The 25315-nt window shown below is 40.0% G+C and overlaps 1 protein-coding gene across 1 annotated transcript in view; it reads right to left on the bottom strand.

The window, feature by feature from the left end:
* The window catches only part of LOC114650165 (prosaposin-like), a 33699-nt gene extending 8802 nt beyond the window's left edge, over positions 1–24897 (bottom strand). The window contains exons 1-4 of the mRNA XM_028799644.2: positions 24749–24897; positions 13618–13751; positions 9712–9786; positions 4464–4589 (exon numbers count right to left, since the gene is read on the bottom strand). Of these exons, the coding sequence (XP_028655477.2) occupies positions 4464–4589; positions 9712–9786; positions 13618–13751; positions 24749–24791 (378 nt within the window). The 5' untranslated portion in view covers positions 24792–24897. The remainder of the gene's footprint in view (positions 1–4463; positions 4590–9711; positions 9787–13617; positions 13752–24748) is intronic.
* Positions 24898–25315: the final 418 nt, after the last annotated feature.

Here is a 25315-nt window from a genome sequence, read left to right as displayed (position 1 = left end):
TCACATTGAGTGGTGGAGCCTTTCAAAGCTTACATAAAGTGCAAAGCTGGAACAAACCTTGGAGAGGGCGCCAGTCCATCACAGGGCTAACAACAGTGTAACATTTATTTATATAGCACATTTTCATACAAATGGTGTAGGTCAAAATGCTTTTCAAGATAAAGAAAGAAAATGTTTATACAAAACAAAAATAAAATTAGGCAATACTAAATAACAAAGAATAAAATATGATCCAATGCCAGAGAGGACAGAAAAAACAAACTCCGGATGGACTGGAGAGAAAAAAAACATCTGCAGGAGTTCCAAGGCCACAAGACCACCCAGCTTCCACTGGGCATTCTACCTAACATAAATGATCTAAATCAGTCCTCATGATTTTCAGGCTTGACGTGAAATAATATGATTAAGGTCATGTGGACATATCGGGTGCTGCCTTCAATCCATCAATGTAGGGACTGCATGGTGCCTCGATCAGGTGGTCGTGGTGCAGATCGCAACCACTGAAAGACCAGAAAAAGAACAGCAGAGAAAAGTCAAGATTAGTATGGATTTCGGGGCCATGAAGGAAATAATTCAGCGCATATATGGTTTATCAGGGGTACACTAAAATGTAGCGAGGTGAAAGCCATGTTAAAATGGGTTTTTAGCAGGTTTTTTTTTTTTTAAATGCTGCATGTATTAGCTTGGCGAATTTCTATCGGTAAACTATTCCAGATTTCAGGTGTATAACAGCAGAAGGCTGCCTCACCACTTCTTTAAAGTTTAGCTCTTGGAATTATAAGAAGACCATCATTTGAAAATCAAAAGGTTACAATTTGGAGTATAAGGTGACAGGCATTCCAAAATATAGGATAGAACAAGATTATTTAAGGCTTTGTAAACCATAAGCAGATTTTTAAAGTCAATTCTGAATGACACAGGTAAGCAATACAACAACATCAAAACTGGAGAGATGTGTTCGGATTTTCTTTTCCTAGTTAAGATTCTGGCAGCTGTATTCTGCACCAGTTGCAACCGATTGATGTCTTTCTTGGGTTGTCCTGAGAGGAGTGCGTTGCACTAATCTAGGTGCCTAAAAACAAAATCAAGAACTAATTTTTCAGCACCTTGCAAAGTTAAAAGGGGTCTAACTTTTGCTATATTCCTTAAGTGGAAAAAATGCTGTCCTGGTAATCTGATTAATATGCAATTTAAAAATTTAGGTTAGAATCTATTATTACCCCTAAATTCTTTACCTTGGTCTTGACTTTTAAGCCTAATGGATCAAGTTTATTTCTAATACCCTCATTATATCCATTTTTGCCTACAACTACAATTTCGATTTTCTCCTTATTTAGTGTGACCAAATTACTACTCATCCCCTCACAAACATAAGTAAGACATTGGGTCAGTAAACCAAGAGAGTTGGGGTCATCAGGCGCTATTGATAAATACAGTTGTGTGTCATCAGCATAGCTGTGGTTGCTCACGTTATGCCTTGAGATAATCTGACATAATGGAAGCATGGAGATAGAAAAGAGCAGTGGACCCAGGATAGATCCTTGTGGAACACCAGATAGAATATCCTGTGTCTTCAAAGTATAATTACCACAACTAACAAAGAATTTTCTACCTGTTAAGGAAGACTCAAACCAATTTAAGACATTACCAGAGAGGCCCACCCACTGACTAAGGCGATTTATAAGAATATTGTGATCAATGGTATCAAATGTGGCACTCAGATCTAAGAGGATGAGAACAGATAAACTGCCCCAGTCCACATTTACCTGCTAGTCATTTACTGCTTTAACCAGTGCAGTCCCTGTACAGTGATTTGTTCTAAAACTTGACTGAAATTTGTCATGAATAGAATGTTTATTCAAGTAATCATTTAGCTGCATAATGACTGCCTTTTTCTGAAATTTTACTCAAGAAAGGTAGGTTAGAAATAGGTCTCAAATTGTCAAAAACAGAAGAGTTGAGATTATTTTTCTTGAGCAGAGGTTTAACACAGCAGTCTTAAGACAGTCTGGGAAGACCCCTGTATCTAATGATGAATTTAGTATATTAAGCACATAATCAATTAGCACATCAGACACTTCTTTGAAAATGCTTCTTGGTTTTGGGTCAAGAACATAGGTGGAGGGTTTCAGTTGAGAAATTTATTATATATAAACTGCTCAAAGAAAATTAAAGGAACACTTTGAAAACACATCAGATCTCAATGGGGAAAAAAATCATGCTGGATATCTATACTGATATGGACTAGGTAATGTGTTAGGAATGAAAGGATGCCACATCGTTTGATGGAAATGAAAATTATCAAACTGCAGAGGGTTGAATTCAAAGACACCCCGAAAATCAAAGTGAAAAAATGATGCAGTAGACTAGTCCATTTCGCCGAAATTTCATTGCAGCAACTCAGTCGTACTCAGTAGTTTGTATGGCCCTCATGTGCTTGTATGCATGCTCCTAATGAGACAATGGATGGTGTCCTGGGGAATCTCCTCCCAGATCTGGACCAGGGTATCACTGAGCTCCTGGACAGTCTGAGGTGCAACCTGGCGGTGTCGGATGGACCGAAACATAATGTCCCAGAAGTGTTCTATTGGATTTAGGTCAGGTGAGCGTGGAGGCCAGTCAATGGTATCAATTCCTTCATCCTCCAGGAACTGCCTGCATACTCTCGCCACATGAGGCCGGGCATTGTCGTGCACCAGGAGGAACCCAGGACTGCAATGCACCACCACACCAGCATAGGGTCTGACAATGGGTCCAAGGATTTCATCCTGATACCTAATGGCAGTCAAGGTGCCGTTGTCTAGCCTGTAGAGGTCTTTGTGTCCCTCCATGGATATGCTTCCCCAGACCATCACTGACCCACCACCAAACCAGCCATTCTGAACGATGTTACAGGCAGCATAACGCTCTCCACGGAATTTTCCAGACACTTTCACGTCTGTCACATGTGCTCAGGGTGAACCTGCTCTCATCTGTGAAAAGCACAGGGTGCTAGTGGTTGACCTGCCAATTCTGGTATTCTGTGGCAAATGCCAATCGAGCTCCACAGTGCCTGGCAGTGAGCACAGGGCCCACTAGAGGGCCTGTACAACCTCTGTAGGGTCCAGGTATCGCCTCAGGCTACCAGTAGTGACACTGACCATAGGCAAATGCAAAACTAGTGAAAAAAAATGAGGAGGGAAAAATATCAGTGGCCTCCACCTGTTAAACCATTCCTGTTTTGGGGATCAACTCATTGTTGCCCCTCTAGTGCACCTGTTATTAATTTCATTAACGCCAAAGCAGCTGAAACTGATTAACAACCTGCTCTGCTACTTAACTGACTGGATCAATAGCCCACAAGTTTCACTGACTTGATGCTATACTCTGATTAAAGTTTTTTCCATGAATTTTTTTGAGCAGTATAGATTAAATTCTTTCACCAGATAGATTTACCTAATTTGCTTAAAATGGAATACTGGGATTTAATAGGATTAACTTGGGGGGGGGGGGGGGGGGGGGGGTGTACTATATTATTTCTAATATCATTAATTTTGTGTTTAAAAAAATATAGCACAAGCCTCAACTTTGATTGGACGTTTTTTGGAGGCATTCCTTTGAGTGAGCTGGGTTTAGCAAATGATCAATAGTAGAGAATAAAACTCTTGGATTACCAGCATTATTTACACACAGCACACCCCAGCTACACACTAGGGCCAATTTAGTATTGTCAAACCACCTGACCTACATGTCTTTGGACTGTGGGAGTAAGCAGGAGCACCTGGAGGAAACCCACACAGACAAGGGGAGAACATGCAAACTCCATGAAGGGAGGACCTGGGCTGTGAACCCTGGTCTCCTTATTGTGAAGCAGCAGTACTAGCACTGTGCCACTATGGCCCTGAAAGTGAATTCAAGAATGTAAATTCAAGGCTGAAATTAAGAAAAAAGAGCATTTTTAGTCCTTTCAAAAACCGTTAATGTATTCACTTTGTCTGTAACAGACTTAAAATAAAATGGAAAGAACTGGAGCAACTGAATTTGGAGTTTATTTTATTCATGGGAAAAAAAGTTGACTCTCTTACTTGCCAAGATGTTCCTGAAGTAATTTGAAAGTTCACTTTTTAGCACCCACAAGCTGAGAATTAGATACTGAATTTGTTTTAATAATGTAAGTGGATATTGTGAGTTGTACTATAATTGATTAATGACATTTTTGGGTGGATGGATTTATATAATGTCTGCAGCTGCAGTTTGAGTTGGTACCGACTAGAATTCTCTTTTACCAAAGAACTCCAGCCCAGGCTGTATACCTATTCATACCAGGTGTACAGTATTTGGAAAGTGGCAGTCATGGTTGGAGTAAAGCCACTTAGTGATCTGGGACAGTCAGAGCTACTGGGGTTTAACAAAATGTAACTTGAGTCTAATGTGAAGGCAGGCCTTTTTTTGTCAAAGAAAATGAAAAAGTATGGCTGCCTTACCACATGCTGCTGGAAGAAGCTGATTGACGCAGGCAAGCTGGTCTCCATAAAGCTGAAGCAGGTGGTCGCCAAGCTGGCACTTGATAATTGCCAACAAGCAGATTTCAGTGTCTCCTCAATGTGATCCTGCATAGACCAAAAGACACCATTAGTAATAAACAGGAAAAAACAAACCAAGATGGGTATGAAAAGATGGGAGGATGTGAGAAGAAAGTCTGCAAGATAAGGAGAAAGAAAACATCTAGAGAAGGAAAGAAGAAAGGAAGAAGAGTATGGCAGTAAGGCTATGAAGAAAATGGGTGAGAGCAAGAAGCACTTCACACAAACAAGCTGGCAGTAAGTAAATGAACCCTGAAAAACAAAACTGCAGGAAGGCAAAATTGGTATGAAAAGATGGGAAGGTGTGAGAAGAAAGTCTGCAAGAAAAGAGAGAAAACTTCTATGGAAGTAAAGCACAGAGGAAGAACAGTATAGCATTAAGGCTAGGAAGAAAATGGGTGAGAGCAAGAAGCACATCTTGCAAAGAGGCTGGAAGTAAGTAAATGAACCCTGAAGTTTGACATGCTGTTCATTGTTGCTTGTGCACCTCACTTGTAAATGCATTAGAATGAATCCTGAATATGATGGTTGCACCGTCAAGCACTGCTCAAACAGATTATAAAGTAAAATGACATTTAAACAAACAAATAACTGTTGTTCTTCCATTTAAAAAAATAACTCGCAAATAAATGTCAGATGTAATTATACATGTATCGGAGAAAACAAGGAACAGCAGGACATCTATTCATTCATCTTCTAAGCCCATTTTATTCTGAGCAGCGTCCTGGGGAAGCTGGAGCATAGGGTGCAAGGCAGGAACAGTCCCTAGACATGGTACCAGTCCATCACAGGGTGACAACACACACACTGGGCCTACTTTAGTATGTAAATCTACCTAACATGTATGTTATTGGATGGTGGGAGGAAACTAGAGCAGCTGGAGGAAACCCACAAGCACATGAGGAGAACATGTAAATTACATACAGGAAAGACCAAAGATGGGACCCAAGAAGTAAAACAAAATCACTAGTGCAAACTGATTTGCTATATTGGGGTTATACATAATGACGTCCTGAGCTCATATCTCATTTCTTTGAAGTCATCAACAAGATGCCAGAGGACAAGGAAATGACCCAACAAGCTGTAGCTGGACAGAGAGAACCTCAGTCTAACCACCTGGAGGACTGCTTTGCCAGAGTCTCCAGGGGAAATTCCTCACATGATGGTACAAGATGGTCTGGAAGGGTTTTTTCAACCACCACTCATGACAGATGCAATCAAGTTGAAACTTTAAAGAGTTAATGTGGGTTCTTATATATATTTATTTTGTTCTTTTTTTTTTTTGCATCCCTGTCACATCACTATTTTGGTTGCTATTTTTCTATAGGTGCTGCCATTTTGGGAATTGGTTGCATGAGCACCACTATATTTCTAACAGTCGGGTATGAGACCATCATGATGTCCTCACATTTCTTCCATAAATCATGGCCATTAGTTTGTCCAATCTTTGGAATCTTAAAGAAAGGGAAAGGCTTACCAGGTAGTACTCCACTAGGAATTTAGAACTTACTTATTTTTTTCCTGACTACTACTTTTGGTTCTTTCTTACTTCTACATGCCTGGACCCCTGCCTGCAGTCATGAATTTGTAATAAGGCTTTCCTGAAGAAAGCTTTGTTGCATATTTGGAGTTTTTAATTGTCTTTAATATTAATTGTTTACTGTATTTCCTGTTATGGCAGTGGCCTCATTGTAGCAGCATTTGAGTCTTCCTTATGCTATTTGGACGATCTCTTGCATTGTGAGGACCATGTTGTTGATGACATCAAGCAGGTGAGCAATTTCCTGAGTCTTAGAGCTATATAAGAATAGAGCCCCATCTTCAAAAGTGAACCACATAAAGAAGATGTCACATTGTGTGGTTTCTGGCCTTGGGGTATGTCAGATTTGCTGATCTCGTTGCCGGGCCCTGAAATTCACTGCCTATGTTACATCTGTCGACTGAATGCTGGTCTTCCAGCACAGCTGTTCTTGTACTAGTTCTGATTCAACTCAACTGGAAGAATACTGATGCTGTAACTCAAGGAAAAAGTGATGACCTCAAATTGGGAAAAATTCCAACAAGCCATAAAAGGATCTGTTCAGAAATTTTTCAGAAGTTGTCAAACTATAAAGTAAATACACTGGCCCTGACCTGAAAGTTTCTGTTTTATTTATTACTTATTCTACATGAAGAACAACTTTAACAGGGAGCAGTCTCAAGGCTTTGTCACATTACGCGACTTTTCCTGCTATATTAATCATAATCTTCATTTATAAAACCTTAGTGAGTCTGCTCTGTCAAAATCAAAGGGGCTAGATTTTGTCTTAAGCCGTAGGAGTGGGCTATGTGTTCATGACAGCTGACGAGCAATGAATGCTGTTCCAGAAGTATAATTCATATAATGCAGCGAGGAAGAATAAAGAACATGTGTGTTTTTGACCTTACAAATGGAACAGAGGCTTGTCTGTGTGATGTCTCATGCACAACAGAATGGATAAAAGAAAAAAGATGGCAGAGAATGTGGTTGAATGCACCATAGCTGTTAACCCTTTCTACAGCTCAGTCAGGCAGCATGCTATGGCTGTCAGAAGAAAGGGAACACAACTGTGCTAAAAGGTTGGCAGTCACTAAATTTGACATACACGTTGATTTTAAGTGGTTTGAATTGACATGTCCCATGACAAGATCAGCAACTCTGGTCAGCAAATCAGACAAACTGCACAACTAGAAGTCGCATAATGTGAAATATGCATAAGGAACACAAGCTTTGAGGTAAGGTTATTATATTCACTAATCATTGTGCTGGTGAGATGTGATGTTTTGTTTTATTATTATTTAAAATTATTCCTTTTGTTAATTTCATAATCCAGTTAAATAAAGGAGTAAGTATCTGTGTGTCTGTCCCATTGCTATGTTTCTGTGATTCCAACGAATGGTGCATCACAAACATTTGTAATAATAAAATGCATCGCATTTCTCATTTCAACAGGTGGCACATCACAAACATTTGTACTGATACATTTTAGTACTGCAAATGTTTGTGATGAGCCATCTGTTGGAATGACAAATGCCATGCATTTTAATACTACATGCATTAAAAAGTACATTCTAATTGATGGCATACTGCAAGCATTGATGCTAAAGTCTGCATTGAGTTGAATCTATCTTAGATGGGTAGCACAGCTAGTATCATTAGAAAACGTTTTGGTTCATTTTTTGTAACTTTTGAAATTTATTACAAATATGAATTTAATTTTTATAAATTTCTGCTATTATTTTTTATGGGCTCTGCCATGTTGCGGATAGCAATGGGGCCTGTTACTATCCTTTAGAGTCGGTGCTGGTGCAAAGTGTTACGTCTGCAATCCAACTTAAACAGACAATGGCACTCACAGACTGGCATCTGAAATGTGAATCAACAAAGTAACAACATGCAATAGCTTACTGTTAGAACAAGGAAAGAAGAAAACTAAAGAAAATAATGAGGTCAGTTTCAATACCATCTTGGTTTGAGATTTTGATCTTTAGCATACTGCATTTGATACTTTGTAGTGTCCCTTTGCTCATACCTGCTTTTATATTATTATTTGACTCTGGGCAGGCGCGAACTCTACAAAGTGTTACTTCAACAATCAATATTTAAACTGATTTTATTTTTAATTTAATAACTTTGTGGGCGGCACGGTGGCGCAGTGGGTAGCGCTGCTGCCTCGCAGTTGGGAGATCTGGGGACCTGGGTTCGATTCCCGGGTCCTCCCTGCGTGGAGTTTGCATGTTCTCCCCGTGTCTGCGTGGGTTTCCTCCGGGCACTCCGGTTTCCTCCCACATTCCAAAGACATGCAGGTTAGGTGGATTGGCGATTCTAATTGGCCCTAGTGTGTGCTTGGTGTGTGGGTGTGTTTGTGTGTGTCCTGCGGTGGGTTGGCACCCTGCCCAGGATTGTTTCCTGCCTTGTGCCCTGTGTTGGCTGGGATTGGCTCCAGCAGACCCCCGTGACCCTGTGTTCGGATTCAGCGGGTTGGAAAATGGATGGATGGATAACTTTGTTTAGGTTCAATAAATACAGATATATTTTTTAAAATATATATATACAGTATATCATATATACATTTACCAAGAATAAAAGTTAAACTTCCTGAACAAACGAGGTAGCTGTAGACAAGATGAGTGAAAGCTTTTGTGTTATTACAAACTGATTTTGCTGGCAGTGCCCAGGTTTATAAAAATGAACAGCATATAGCAAAATTTAGATGTGTGAACAAGTCAGTTTTTAGCAAAATAAGTTAAAAATTTGTAAACTAAGCATGTTTATGTGAAATAAGGGAAGTAGGTGGTTCCTATTACCAGTCTGTTAACCACAACGAGAAGCCAGAAGGAAGGGAAGGTTCAGAATGTGAGTGCACTTTATGGCATTTTTTGTTCCTTGTTTGGCAGTGTGGCTCCAATTTTTATAATACCCTGGATGTGTTTTATACTATCTCATCATCGTAATAATGCATTTGTTATATTTTATTTCTGTGGTGGGCAGGTGCCCTGCCTGGGGATTTGTTCCGGACTTGCATTCTGTGTTGGCTGGGATTGGCTCCAGGAGACCCCTGTGACCTTGTGTTAGGATATAGAGGGTTGGATAATGACTGACTGACTATATTTTATTTGTTTCAGACTGGATGCATGTAAGCCAAAACATTAAGATGGAAGTAATTTTTTTCTTTTCTAAGTGCAGAGAACAGCAATTAGGCTGATTCCAGGACTGCAAGGTAGGAGCTGGGAGGAAAGATTGAAAGAGTTGAACCTGACATGATGTGAAGTGTTTAAAACTATGAAATGAATTAGTACAGTGGATCAAGACTGTTACTTTAAAAAGACTATGGGGACACATTCAGAAACTTAAGAGTAAATTTTACACAAACATTAGGAAGATTTTCTTCACACAGAGACCTATAGACACATAGAATAAGTGTGGTGGACAGTAAGAGTTTAGGAACATTTAAAACTCGTGATGTTTTGGAAGAATTAGGTGGATAGGATTGGTAAGGTTTGTTGGGCCTTATGGTCTCTTCTCGTCAAATTTCCTTATCTCTTATTAGAAAGTGAGCATCACAATCCTTTTAAGCAGCAGCCAATCAACCAAAACACCTGGAAATTCACAAGGGTTATGAATACTAACCACAGCCTCCTTGCTTTCCAGAACATCAAAGAGTAGCTGAAACATCTGAGAGCATTCAGTGCAGATATTCTCATTCTGCAAAGAAGGAGAAAAGAAAAATTAACTGAACATCATCATCAATTTAACCTGTGAAAAGACTGGGAAAAGGGTTTGAGACCTACAGTGTTTGCCTTAAAGTAGTAATGTTTTTATACGCTGTATATCTGGTCTTGTCTCCAAAGACATGAGTCACCATTAAATCTGATCTACATGTGGGTGTGGGAACTCCTACACACTGCGGCCCTATGAAGGACTAGTTTCTGCTATGCATCCATTGCTGCCTGGATGGACTTTGGCCTCTCATGAGGACGAATTGGATTAAACCAGTTTGGAAATGTTAGCTTTGTTCAAAACGTCCTGCTGTTTTAGGGAATAGGGGAAACCTGACCTATGAGAATAAACCTATTGTGATTGGATGAACACAAACTACAGAACCAAAAAAGAAATGTTTGGGAACAAGTGTTACCAGTGACTTGCCTTTGGTAAGCCAAAAACTCAAAAAGTCTCTCAGTCGATATCCATGCTGTTTTTCCTAGATCACCTATACAGTAATATCTTAGTTAATTAATTAATCCTTTGAGAATGAAGTTCCTCTATAACGAAGCTGGCATAAAATATTCTGTGAGGTACACACAGCTTGAAGTACCTGTCTGTTACAGTGCTGTGGTGGACAGTCTGCATGGATCGTGTGTACAGTAGAATGAAAAGTTATATGTAAGGGCTTAGGTATTTCATACATACCAAAATGATTTTAATATTTTAAAAAAAAGTAAATATATTTTCCCAGTGTGTCACATAAAATAAAGCAATATCTTTAGAAAATAAAATGAAAAAAGAAAAGTCGCATAGCAGATTCACTGGAGTTGGAGCTGATGTAGAGTACTGAAGATGAGGGGCAAGCAGGAGCTGCAATCTTGTGTCTTGACCTTGGTGCATGGCAATCTCTCCTCCTTCTTTAAGGATCCTGACTTGAATCAACTCATGGAGTTTGAACGTGAGTGCAGGTGGTACATCTGACTTGAAATGCAATGTGAGTTACAGCTGTCAGTGTGAATGTGCAGGTACTGAATGAGGCAGATGAAAGAGCATGGGGAATTGGAAGGAGCTGTAGAAGATCTGGGAGGCAGCAATGGTGTTGAAAGGCAGTCAAGATCGTAGAAAAATTCCCCTAAACCTACCTCCACCACTGCAATATGTTTTGATATTTCCCTTATAGTATATCTACCTCCAATGATGAAGTTTCTTAAAATGAGGTAATAGTTGGGGAACTTTTTATCAACTGAGGTATTAATGTAATTTTAAAACTACACATTTTTGGCCCCCTATTTGTACAATATAAATGTGTTGATGGCTTCATGCTCTTGTGTCGCACATAAATCAGAAAACATTATGAAATATTCTGAAGTCAGATTCAGAGCCGATTGCTATCATTCACTGAGTTTATGAATGTATATGAGCCAGTGTGCCCTGTGTTGTACTGGTGTCCCATCTAGGGCAGATTCCTGCCCTGAACTCGATGGGTTTAGATGATCTGAGAGTAAGCATGCGCAGACATGCTCCATACTCTACCCAGCAACCCTGAAGTAAAAAACACAGTTTAATAAATTGATGAGTGGATGGATGGATTTTTAAATTAAATTTAAGTTCTCTTTATATGTAGTTTCACGGTATCTTATGAAAATCCCCTTGATGTTTTCCTATCCATCCATTCTTTAACCCACTTAATTCAGTTCCAAGTGGAGGACTAATTCACCTGACAAGCATGTCCTTGGGATGTGGAGTGGTAACTGACATATTTGCAAAACCCTCAGAGTCAATTGTAAATGCCACACAGGCACAGGCTGAGCTGAGATTTAAACTCTGTCTCTCCAAGGCGTGAAGTAGCAAGGCCAGCTGTTTTACTCAAATTACATTAATGCTAAATTCACTAAATTTAAATCACTATTTGTTTTAACTCAACCTTAAGTAGACATCAATTATCAATTCTGAAAAAAGGAAGTCAGAATAGAAACCAAGCCACATACAGTATTCTAATAATAAAACAGCTGCTTCATTACAGTGAGAACATACTTCTACTCCCAGCAAAATGCTGGTTCTCGGATAATCAAATGAGAATCAAAGTGTCTGCAACTTCTCATTTTATATTTACTGTTAACCTCAATGGTGGCATTTATCTTTATATCCAATCATGGGTACAATGGTGGTGCAGCAGTTAGCACTGTCACCGCAACATTTCAGGAGACCAAGTCCAAATCTTGGTCTGCTCATGGTCTGTGAGGAGTTGACTTGTTTTTTTAATCCATGTCTATGTGGTATGACCTGGAGGGGATGTTATTATGAGAAAATAATTTGGAGTTAACAGTAGTTAAGTATTTTGGTATGTTTTCCATATTAAAATATAGAATCTGTGCCTAGAAGTATAAAAGGGTTAATAAATGTCAGAAACCTGTTCAAGCATATTGGGGAAACCAGATGAAGGTCAAGTAAAGGACCAGGATGTACCAGGGGAAGGTTGATGTAATACACCAAATGTACTAAGAGATGATTAACAGATCAGCAGTTGTCCTGTAAACAACAAGACTGGACAGTTGTCATATACACAGAGATTTCAAGGGTAATAGATGAACATTATAGATATGAGAGGAACAAGAGTGTGGTAGAACAGACTTTTAGTTCAATAAGTCATTTGGATGTAATCCAACAAACCAATCAAAGTAAATATCTGGATTCAAAGAATTAATGTTTGATTTCTACTCTTTCACTCTTTCACAGTGGATTTTGCGGAGGTACTTCTGTCTTCCGCCGAATTACTACTGTAAGAGCCATTTCATAGTTATATAAGATTCATAAATATTTTACTAGATGACAATGCATAATCTATGGGAGGTTCCTATAACCTCCATAGGTAGAATTGAATTGGTATATTCTTGCCATTTCTAACAGTTCTGACTAAACATTATTCTCAGTTAGTGACCAGCCTTGCCATGTGTAAGGCGTAGAGGGCACAAGGTTTTAAAGCATGCCTGTGCCTATGGACCTATGGATCTTTTCAGTGTGTGAAGTAACTCTAAGAAAATAACGCTTATTTAAGTGCTGTGCCGTACATTTAAAGCGTACAGAAGAAGACGCTAAGAATCTTTAAGTATATAAGAAGAAGTAAAGAACTTTTAAGTACAGAAATAACTAAAGTTTCTCAAGAAAAGCTAAGTTTAGAGAAGATATATTTTTCCTTTTTTTTGCCTTTTATTCTACGTGTGTAACAACTTTTTTCTTTATTCTTGTGTGGATTATTTGCTTTTAAGTTTCACTAAATATTTTTAAAACGAACTTTTGGACTGAGTAATTTCTTTCGGCACGCTTTTTACCCGTGCTTGATCTCGCCTTATACTCCGGCAGCTACATCTACCATGAACATATTAACTGAATGTGCCCAGTATAAGTGAGTATGAAAATGCACCCTGTGATGGTTTGGCACACCATCTAATGCTGATCACTGCCTTTCTCTGATTCTGCCATGGTATACTCTGGGTCTTAATGAAGTAGTGAACAGTTCCTCCTTTTCCAGGAGCTTTATGTCTTTATTGAGACATTGTTGTGCTTCACAGAGCTGAGTAATTCTGGTTGACTTAAATACATGTTCACTGCAAATGGTGAATCTGTAAGACACATGTGTGTCAGTGTGCTGTTAACTAGTTAATGAATACTCAGAACTTACATATTATACCCAATCACCAGAACCCAAATTAATAATTATAATAATGTGTAAAACAGATTTTAGGTGAGGATTTCACTGCACTCTGTAGCACTACTACTAAATGCAGCAGCTCCATCAACATGGGGGCACAAATCACAACATCCTGCACTCACCTCCTTGTGGTCACTCCAGATGGTGGACATACAGTGCTGGACTGCGCCACACTGCACTGCTTTCCTGAAATCCTCACACCAGAACTTTGGGCCCAGAGCGCACTCAGCCTGGATTGGGATTCTGCCGGCCGCAGCTGCGTGAATAAAACAGAGATATCAGAAATTTAGCTATGCTTGTCATAACAGCGGTGTCTACTGGTAATGATGATTATTACCACATAGAAGTTTGGGGCTTAATAATGTGATGTGATTTGACTAAGTAAGTAAAAAAATTGAGATTTAATTTGAACAATAATTATTATTTTTAAAATGTAAATCTTTCAAACGCCAGGATTTGTGAGCACCTTTAAAACTTACCTCTGTGAGTGCTGTTTTTAGCACAATTTTTAATTCCCTTTATTAGGATTATTCACTTGTTTTATGTTTGTACAAGGGGGCTTCGCCTCCTGCTCGCTTCGCTCGCCTACCCCCGGCGTTTTGAACCCGTGCCCGCTGGGCAGCCGTAGTTTCAGACGCGCGTTGTAGGAGCTTGCGCTGTTTTGAACCCATGCTTGCCATGCCTCCGCGGTTTGAGACGCGTGTTGTAGGCGTATATCCGTCAATCGAGCTCATTCGGTTTGAACCCGAGCCTGCTTTGCCTCCGCAGTTTCAGACAATGGGTCGCGTTCGGCGTTTTGTACGATCCCAAGCAGCACATTATTCCTAACTTCACTCCGCAGTAGTGCCACGCACAATATGGCGGTGACGCTTGCGCCTTCACCACGCATTAGTGCCACTCACAATATGGCGGCAACGCCTGCGCCTTCCGTATTATGTCGGGTTTTACCATGCTGTGTAGGCGCCTTTGCCTTTCGTACTTTCCCGCGCCTTCCGACGCGCGATGTAGGCGCCTGCACCTTCCGGGTCTGCCTCCGCTGTGTGGTGTGGACGTTTAACTGTCGTTGTTTCTGCCTTTATATTCTGTATCTCGCTGTGCATGTGTTTCGTGCCAAGGTTTTTTTGAAGCTGTTGCATTCCAGTTTTCATCATCTGTAACCTGCTCTCCATGTGTTTGTCCCCGTTCTTTAACCTCTTTATGACGTTTTACTTTGTTTCCTACTCTGTCTTTTATTTCTGACCTCACTTTATCCTGCTTGCGGCATGTCAGACAGTTCGTAGTCTCTCCCGTTTCACTCTGGGGTGGGGGGCTTTGTGTGGCGCCTGCGCACTATGTCTTCTGCGTCCACGGGCAGGTCCCTGCGTCCATATCCGGTTTACCATTCTCAGTTAGTAATATGGATAATCTTATTGTTATACTATTCATCTCAGATGTTTTGAAATCTGAGTAATTTAATGTAGACCTCATGTTTATTTGATACATGGGTTGTCCACTTGGTTTGGCATTATAATACGCACCCAAATCCTTTCCCTCGCTGTGGCCTTCTATTCGGATAGAGCCGCCTGTTTTCATTGCTTCCTCTTGGCATCACTCAGCAAACTTACCACTCTTTTAGTCACCCTAAAACTGTACTGACGTTATGTGCTAAAACTGCACTGAGCTCATGGCGCCGTTCACAATAAACCCTGAAAATCCTAACCCCTAAACTTCATTTTAGCCCTAAAACTGATGTCCTACACCTATTCTGACATTATGTCCTAAAACTGCACTGATGTCATGGCATTGTGGTTCTGCACGCTGATGATACTGGACAAGTGCCTTGGAATGGGTGGGTCAAGCATGACCCCCTTGTGTGTGTTTGCAATGGTGTCATGGGTATTGTGGGCAGCAGTTATACTTTGTTGAATCCATTTCAATTAGGTGCTTGACCAATAGTCCACGATTATCATAGACTGGGACAGCTAACCTGCTTATGGTTTACAAAGCCTTAAATAATCTCACTCCATCCTATATTTTGGAATGCCTGTCACCTTCCACTCCAAGTCATAACCTTAGATCTTTGAATCAGTGTCTGCTTATAATTCCAAGAGAAAAACTTGAAAGAAGTGGTGAGGCAGCCTTCTGCTGTTATGCACCTAAAATCTGGAATAGTTTACTGATAGAAATTCGCCAGGCTAATACAGTGGAGCATTTAAAAAAAAAAAACTGCTAAAAACCTATCATTTTAATAGCTTTATTTTAGTGTAACTCTGATATTCTGTATATGTGTTGAATTATCATTTTTATTATGGCTCTGCAATCTCTAATAACCCCTATTTTCTCTGCTGTTTTTCTGGTTTTCTATGGTGTCGATCTGCACCACCACCACCTGATCAAGGCAGCGTGCAGTCCCTACATTGTTGGATTGAAGGCCAGATGTCCACATGACCATCATCATGTAATTCTTCCAAGTGAAGCCTGAAAACCATGAGGACTGCTTTAGATAATTCATGTTAGGTAGAATGCCTAGTGGGGCCTGTCAGTTTCCTGGCCTTGGAACCCTTGCAGATTTGTTTTTCTACAGCCCTCTGGAGTTTTTTTTTTTTTACTATCCTCCTGGCCATTGGACCTTACTTTATTCTTTGTTACTTAGTATTCCCTAATCTTAATTTTATATTTTTCTTTTCTCTGTCATCATCTTGTAAAGCACTTTGAGCTACATCATTTGTATGAACACATGCTATATAAATAAATGTTGTTGTAGTTGTAACCTAAACATTGAAAACTGGCCTATGCAAGTGACTGCATGGTAGATCCCTGTCAGTTTTTTTTCCTGTCCTGAGCCTGATGTTGCTTCAATAGACCTAAACTCCTTTTCACCTTAAACTAAAGTGGACTGAGTAAAAATTTGTGAATGAACAAGCTTAGAACTGCATCTTCAGAGGACTTCCTTCTAGGCTTGAGTGCAGACTGGAATACCTTGTGTGGAGTCAACATACTGTATCATCTCATGCATTCTATCCAAGGACATCTCTCCAGTTTTGATGTCACTACATTGGTCACCTGTGTCATTTAGAATGACACATTACTTTAACATGGCCTTCTCATAGCTTCATCTTAGTTTAATCCTGATGCTCTGTATATTCAATTAATTATCATTATTATTCATGGTGGCTCCAAAATCTGTACTGACCCCTACTCTCTCTTCTGTTCTTTTTTTGGGTTCTGGGGTGGCGACCTGTGCCACTACCACCTGATCAAAGCACCGTGATGTCCCTACATTGATGGATTAAAGGCCAGAAGACCACATGACCGTCATCATCACGTTCTCCCATGTTAACCCTGAATACCATGAGGACTGATTGAGGTCATTTATGTTAGGTAGAATGCCTAGAGGGGGCTGGGTGATCTGGTGGCCTGGAACTCCTGTAGATTTTATTTTTTCTTCAGCTGTCTGGAGTTTTTTTTTTGTTTTTTCTGTCCTCCCTGGCCATCGGACCTTACTTTTTTTCTATGTTAATTAGTGTTCCCTTATTCTAATTTTTATTTATTTTGTCTTTTTTCTCTTTCTTCATCATGTAAAGCACTTTGAGCTACATCATTTGTATGAAAATGTGCTATGTAAATAAATGTTGTTGTTTCTTTCCTCTCTGTAAGCATTTTACATGTGTATGTAGCCCATTCTGAGCATACTGTCAACGTGGATGTGTTTGTGTGTGCCTCTCAAAACACTCGGGCCTGATTCATAGTGAATTCCTGCCTTGAACCCGCAGCTGTTCGGAGTGTACTCAGATTAACAAGGCATAGCCAATAATGTGAAACATTTACCTTATTTGTGAAGCCAAATCAAATTAGTCACAAAGAGATGCAAATAAGAGTCTCACTGAGCATCAGCTAGTTTATAGTTACTGGCATTTGAGTGATGCCAGTGAAAAATTTAAAAATATACCATGAAAAAAATTCAAAGCATTACTAGACAAAATATCTATTTTAAATATTTTTTTTTCTAAATTTCTTTAAAATATAAGGTTCAAGATTGTAATAATAACTAATAAATGGAAATGTGCATGTTTATAAAAGAAAACATTTTAAATAAAACACAAATGAACAACTCAGTAACAAAATAAATTGACCAAAACTAGGAGCTCCATCATGAACTTTGAGAGGCCTAACACTAAATAACCAGCCCTTTATTAAAAAAAAGAGGGAAAAGACTCGCCTGAGATGAAACGTTTTATTGAAAAGTACTGTGACTTGCTGAAGACGGAAAGACTGAGTTTGTTCTACACAGACTCAGGGGTGTTGAGAGTGTTGTGCTTGCCCCCTTTGAAGTATGTCGAAGGCCGCGTGAGTGGACCTGCTTATATTGGACTGCTGTCTCTTCCAGGTTTGGCTCCTGTCTTGTACCTGATGTTGCTGGAATTGAGTCCAACTCTTCATGACTCTGAAATGGAAAACAGTGTCTCGGAAAAATGGATGAACGGAATGTGGGGCCTTCTGTGTGAACTTTGCATGCTCTCCTTAGGTTTTTCTGTTTTTCTTTGAACGGTCTGAATGCCCTGCTGTTAGGCTAGCTGGTGTGAGTGAATGTGGGTGTTTCTTTGAAAGTGCTCTGTGATAGACTGGTATCATGTTCAGTGCTGGCATGGCAGGTACCAACAACTTCTGACCCTGGCTAGTACAAAATGTGGCATAAAGGAACTGAAAGGCTAATTTCTGTAGATAATGTATAGGAATGCATAAAGGCAATAATCTTATATTCATTTACAAAATGGGTTTAATGCTGTTTTTACCTTGCAGAGATCTTATTCAGGCAGCATCAGGTACACTACAGGAAGCAACCCTGAAGGGGGAGGTCAGTACATAGCAGGAGACCCATAAACACTTCTACAGAGTAATTTAAGGTGGCTAATTAATCGAACATACATGACTTTAGAATGTAGTTGTAGTAGTATTGTCACGTGCATAGAGTACAGTTAGTCATACTTGCATATCCAAGCAACATGGAGCACATCTGCATTCAAATACAGTACTTAATTAATAGAAAACACGATTCAGCTTACCCCAATGTACTCCTTATGTACTTCGGCAGTGTGTGCAGTGCACATGTCAGTTTGTGAGGAATGTTGCATGAAAAGCCGGAAATACTGTAGATGCTAAAGAAAGGTTTACGTTTGTGCGTTTCTTGACCAAATGTGAGTTCTTCTGAACAAGTTCACAAGTAAAGGATTATACGTTTGAGAGAAAACTGTTCTGAAATAATAGTCATGTTAATAGTTAACATTGCTTAGTGTTTATTATAACAGTAAATACTGTAGCATCATCACTGAACACCTCAAAGGATGGATTCCCTGCTCTTTACATGGCTTTTTGAGGTGGCTCGCTATCCTTAAAAGGACTTCTTACCTTAGTTGGAAAAAACACCTGCGACTATGCAGTTGCCATTTTTATAGGCGATCCTTCTATAGATAATCTAATGCCAGTGCTTTCTTTTGGTGACTTTTTCTTAGCTGATGTAAATTGTCCAGCATCGTTGAACAGGCCTCGCTTCAAAGACGCTGTGCCCAGTGGCCACTTCCAATTTTTTTGGATCTGTGAACAAACTTGTTGAAAGGGTGGGGTTGTCTTCTCTCCCGCTTGGTTGTGCAACAAGGCCACATCAGCAGAGTTTGGGAGCACTGTGTTGTCAGATGGCACAACAGGGATGTTGCATGCTGCATGGGCAGGTGGCACAACCGGGAAACTAAGTACTGCGCTGTTATGCGGTGCAATATAAGTGTTTAACGCTAGACAGCTGTAGGCAAGCAGGTGAACCTTCTTGTGTGGAGATGCAGTTGTAGATGTACTAGTCTCTTTGCCATTTTCCTTTACTGAACTGGTGCTGCAAACCACATTCAAGGTCTGGATCTCAACTTTGACAGTCTCCCTCCACCACTGGTTCATGACGCCTCTGTGATCTTGTTCTTTGCCTGCACATTTTTACCACCGACCCTGCTACTCACAGCTTGCTTGGGGTCAGTGGCAACTCAATCTGCCACACTTTTCCCCAGCTCCATGAGCCTGATGCTCCATCTGTGTCTGCACACCCGGTCTAAAGGACCTTAGGAGATGGAGAAGCGGTGGTGGAGAGGTGTCAGTCTCTTAGCTGTCTCCATTCCTGTACTGCTGCTGCTGCAAATGGCACTCCAGCACCTCCCCTGAACTGCCAAGCAGGTTTGTTTTAGGTCTCCAAGGCACTCTGCACTCTACTAAATCAGACTGTAGGTTCTCTTCATATCCCACTTCCAACACCAATGAAATGTTGGTGAAGAGCGCCAGAACACATAGATTCTCTACTCTTTACCTGGCGCTTTGAGGTAGCTTGCTATCTTAAAATGGACTGCTTGCCTTTTGCAGCATTAGTTTAAAGGTGCTCCTGCTATTGATGGTGTAATGCCAGCTCATTCTTTTGGCAACACGTCCCTGGCTGATGTAACTTGTCCAGCGCCATTGCAAAACCAACTATGGTCTTACTTGGAGCAAACCAAAGCTCTGCAACTGAGACATCCAACCCTTCTATGGTTGAGCCTTTGGAGAATAAGCCAAGAAGAGCCTAAACCTTACTATCCATATTGTGACAATACAGAGCCCTTCCTTAGTCAATATCCTACATTCTAGCAGTTCACTAAAGAGCAGATTATAGACTGGATCAAAAGCAAGAAACCATGCTCTAGGTGTCGGTGTTCTCATCAAGCAGCTCCATGTAATCTCAAAAAACCCTGCATTTCTATACGAATGTTGAATTGGTCACTCAATCCAAGCAGGATAAAGAAGCTGTACTTCTCGAAAACCAAACTACCCAGATAGAAGTTGATGAAATTCATCAATGCGCCACCCCCTTGTTATGGAGAATTGATATGCCCTGCCTGAACACTTCATTAGAAGCAGTGATACCAAGTCTCAGAAATACAGAGAAAAGACCAACCAAGAATCAACAACTTCCAGCTATCTACACTATGGAAGCACAGAAACTTGAGTATGCAGGCTATATTTCTAAAATACGAAGGAAGCAGTGGCTAGTCAAGAATTATGTACATCCTTCATCAAATGGTTCATCATAATGGTAAGAATAGGCTAGTTTTCAACTGTTCATTTCAGTTCAGTTCAGAGGGTAAACCCTAAATGAGTACCTGTTGCCTGGATCCACTTCAGGCCCATCACTACTAGGAGTGCTAATCCGCTTTAGAAAACATACTGCTGCTGTAAGTGGAGACATTATGGCTATGTTCCACCAGGTATTCCCGTTAGCAAAAGATAAGGCCATCCTTTGATTCATTTGGCGAGATATTAGACAACAGACAGATCCAGACATCTATGAGTGGCACAACCCATTTCCCATGCTGCGCTATAATTGCCCTACAGGCTCATGTTCTTAATCATATTGAACCTGATGATGATATAAGATTAGCAGTTGAGAGGCATTTTTAAGTTGACAATTTTTTGTACAGTTCCTCCACATTTGCAGAGGCTATGGACATAGTGGATAAATTAATAAACCTTCTTACCTGAGGAAGTTTCTAGTTATGCCAGTGGGTTAGTAACACTGCTACTATGATAGGCCACCTACCAAAAGAAATTGGAGAACTATGGCTGGCTCAGGATTGAATACATTCTCCACAGCATACATTATGCTGGTAATGCTCTTTTGACACTCAAGGCTACAGGTATCGGGCAATTAAGTATGTTAGGCCCATACTCTGGAATATTTAGCAATATTCTAGCAAGTTAGTGTGACACACTTGGTTTTCTTATTCCATTCACTACTCAAGCAAAAGTGTTAGTTCAGCAGCTTTGGCAAAAGGAGTGACATTGCGATAACCCCCACTTCCCTGAAGACATACTGTACTTTAGGCCTAGTGCTCGTAGGAGGCAGAATTTATTCACCTGTCAAAAGTTTACGTTCCACCAATATTACCCAACAACTGATATGGATGTCCCAGAAACCAAACTGGAGCTACACAAATTCTATGATGCTTCAGATCGGGCCTATGGCTCAGTGGCCTATCTCAGAATGGAAGATGGTAAAGGTAACTGGCAAGTTTCTTTTGTAATGGCCAAATCCAGAGTAATCAAAAATCATCAGCTTTTAATCCCAAGGTTAGAACTTTGCTCTGCTGTGATGGGGGATCAAGTTTTCAAATTACTCAAAACAGAAATATCTGTGCCAATTTTTTTTTACAACTTAATCCCGATAAAACAGAAATCTTATTAGTTGGTACAAAATCTGTCCTCTCTACCCTTCGTGGGCTAAAAATTGACGTCGATGGGATCCTGGTTGAACCCTCTGCATCAGTCTGTAATTTGGATGTCACCTTTGATCAGCTTCTTACTTTTCAACCACACATTATTATTATTTAGCAGTGTCAGACTTTGTGGACAAACTCAACAACTGTCTTTAACTGGGTTCATTCTAGTTCAAGCCGATTTAAGGTATTGTGAGCATCAGAGCGAGATTCAATAGCTAACAGAACATCATACCTGGCACTATGTAGAGTCAGTTAATAACCCCGCAGATAATATTACTAGAGGAAAGACCCTGTTAGAGTCATTGCTGATGATATAATAGAATTGAAGCCTTCTAGACCCTGTACAGCCCTCCTACGTTTAGTACCAGCTAATCCAGCTACTAGTCAGCTTTGCACCTTTGGGGAGCTGGTAGAAGTCACTGTGAGGTTAGTTGAAGGAGGTGGGCATGATCAGTAACCTTCTGCCCCTGATTCCCTAGAAGCTGATCTACTTCATTGAATTCTTCAGGGAAGTTATCTATCTGAGCTCTTCATACAGTGACAAGAAGGTAAAGTTGTTTTTCTAGTAGCAGACTGATAGCCTTTGCTCCAGAATTTGACCATTCCAGTGGAATTATCAGACCTGGTGGTAGACTGTGGTGAGCTAAGCAGTTAGAACGTGATGCATCCTATTGTATTGGATTTTACTCACCCTGTGACAAAATTGCTGATTCAAAGATTCAGTGAGAAGCTTAGTCAACCTGGACCAGAACGTTTATTTGCCAAAATTAGGTGTAAATACTGAGATAAAGAGAGGCAATTAGAAAACATAAGCATTTTTGCAGATAATATCAAAGATGGTGAGCTAAATTTCAAGTCCCTAAGATGGCTGATCTGCCCCCAGCCTGTATCCATTATTTAACCCAGCTTTTTATAGCACTGGAGTGGATTGCTTTGGGCCCTTTATTGTGAATAAATGCCGTATATTGTATATATGCCGCAATAAAAAGATATGGGGAGTGGTATTCAAGTGTCTAACAATCTGGTGTGTCAATTTGGACATATTCAACAACATGGATGCAGATTATTTTCTAATGGCCCTTCAATGCTTTATCCCACTCTGGGGAAAACCCTATGAACTGCTTTGTGATCAAGGCACAAACTTTCATGGAGGTGATCGAGAGTTGCGTGAGGCCTTTGCAAATCTAACAAGTGATCCTAAGTTGCTTCTGGCAAAACAACAGATTAGGTTCAAGTTCAATCCACCAGGTGCACCACATTTTGGTGGTACTTGGGACTGGGAGATTCAGGATCCCAAACATTTACTGAGGAGGTGTTGAGAACAGTTTTAGTGGAAGTAGACCTACCAAATCTTCTGACACGTCAGAAGTGGCAAACAGAGGCAGCTAATTTGGCAGATGGAATGGTAGTAATGCTTCTCGATCCACAGTTACCACGAGAATCATAGTCTGTAGGTAGAGTGTTGTATGTCATACGTGGAGCAGATGGATGAGTTTGAATGGCTGAACTAAGGATTAATGGAAGAGTGTTAAATTTGTGCGTTTGTTGACCAAATGTAACTTCTTATGTACAAGTTCACAAGTAAAGGATTAAATGATAGACAGAAAACTGTTTTGAACTAACAGTAATGCTAACTGTTTACATTGCTTAGTATTTATTAAAAATACAGAAAGTTATACCTTTAATATTAATATAGAACCTACCTGTAATAATTAGTAGGATATCGCATTAAATATTTAAAGGATGTCACGTATTAATATAGATGTACTGTAAACCTGTTACGTTGAAGCAGTTTGTAGTTGCAAGTATCTTAGATTAACAGTGTATAGCTACAGCGCCATCTATTGGCAATTTTCAGTATTGCATGGTGAAATAACATTACAATTAGTACTGCAGAATAACGTTTATGTGTGTGTATATATATATATATATATATTATATATATAAAATGTGCCTTTTTTGTTTGCCTTGTTAGAATCACAGCTACAGTACATAAGCCTACCTGTACAGTTGTACTACCTCATGTGTACTTCCGGCATATCAACATTAAAGCAATGCTTCTGCAGTTGTTGGGTAAGTTCCTGTGTTCTAACCGACAGACCAGAGTAACTACCTGTCAACTGCAAGTGGGCTTTCTCCTACGTTTTAAGGCAACCTTGCAAATACATTTGTTAACCCAGCCTGAAGGTCTTGGGGGTGGAATTCAAACCCGAAATACTGTGGGAGGAAATCAGGTGGTGATTGTTACCTGATTCAGCTCAGGACTCATGGATTTTTGAGGTGTCTGCACTAACCACTGAGCCACCCAACTATAATCACCATAAAGAAATTTTAGAATGCAAATGTTCTTCACATGCTGCAGAATTACTTATACGTCGGGGTCACAATGGTACACCACTGACCACATCAGCATCTCTTAAGCTAAATGTACCATGACATTGATGGACCTCCTTCAAACCACCTAGCAAGGCATTAAGACTTAATTTTGTCACACCGTTCGATCAAAGTTTACATTCATTATTTATCTGAAGAATATATATGAACTATACGACAGAAAAACATCATAAAAAAATAAAATAGAAAGCCATACGTATGAGTTAAAATTGCGCAAAAAGGGTCTTGTCGTCAGAGTCCAGTCCTATTTTTGCCAAATTTTCAGCATCTCTTTCACACCGTGCGCACATTTTGTGGCTTTCTCGCTATAAACATTTGTAAATCATGCCATCGCTTGAGGATGCGCACCTTTTATCTGTATTAACTCACGACTTCATAACCTTATACAGACATTATTACACTATATAATAATAGAACTCAAACAATCGCGCGATCGCTTTTCGTTGAACGCAGGGCGACGCGAGAGAAGACCGCTCCCCAGCAACGGCGGCTCTCACAGTCAGATTCCTCCACTTCAATTACACGGAATCGGTTCATCGCCTGCCTGTGATCTCCAATCTGTCAAATAATACAACATTCGAGCTATTTTGCTTACCCAGAGACGCACAAAAGAAAGCGAAGGAGCACAAAAGCAGCATCTTTCACATCCAAGCCTGCCACTTGATCAGGCGAGAACACTTTTATAGGAAGCGAAGGAAGGCAGGCAAGGAGGGAAGACGCCAAAAATGCATGACCGACAGGTAGTGCAACCTATCATGTCTCAATATACGACGTGTGGGTGGTATTTGAATATTAACCTACCAATAGAAGCGCACCTCTGTCAATTTACCTCTGCTGTTGACTGTTGTGAAACATAAAGATGAAGAAGACTTTTATTTATAGAAGGAAGGAAATTAAAGGGACAGACTTAAAATGTTCTTTTAGCATTTTGAATATTCATTTTTCAGTTCATTTTCTTTAGCGGCTTACTGTATTCCAGTTTTGTCGAAATAGTTAGGGGTACAGGTGTGGAGAAATTAACACGGATTTAATGCCAATCTTCTAAATATAACAGCTAAAAAGAACTGTCAATAATTCAATGCAGAAAACAGTATCACTATTCATATTTTTAATAATATTAAAAATTAAGTTTAGAGGAGAATATTATATTAATTACCCAACT

Source organism: Erpetoichthys calabaricus, chromosome 1 (assembly GCF_900747795.2).
Source record: "Erpetoichthys calabaricus chromosome 1, fErpCal1.3, whole genome shotgun sequence".
In the NCBI taxonomy this organism is placed as follows: domain Eukaryota; kingdom Metazoa; phylum Chordata; class Cladistia; order Polypteriformes; family Polypteridae; genus Erpetoichthys; species Erpetoichthys calabaricus.
This window is presented reverse-complemented; position numbering and strand designations above follow the sequence as displayed.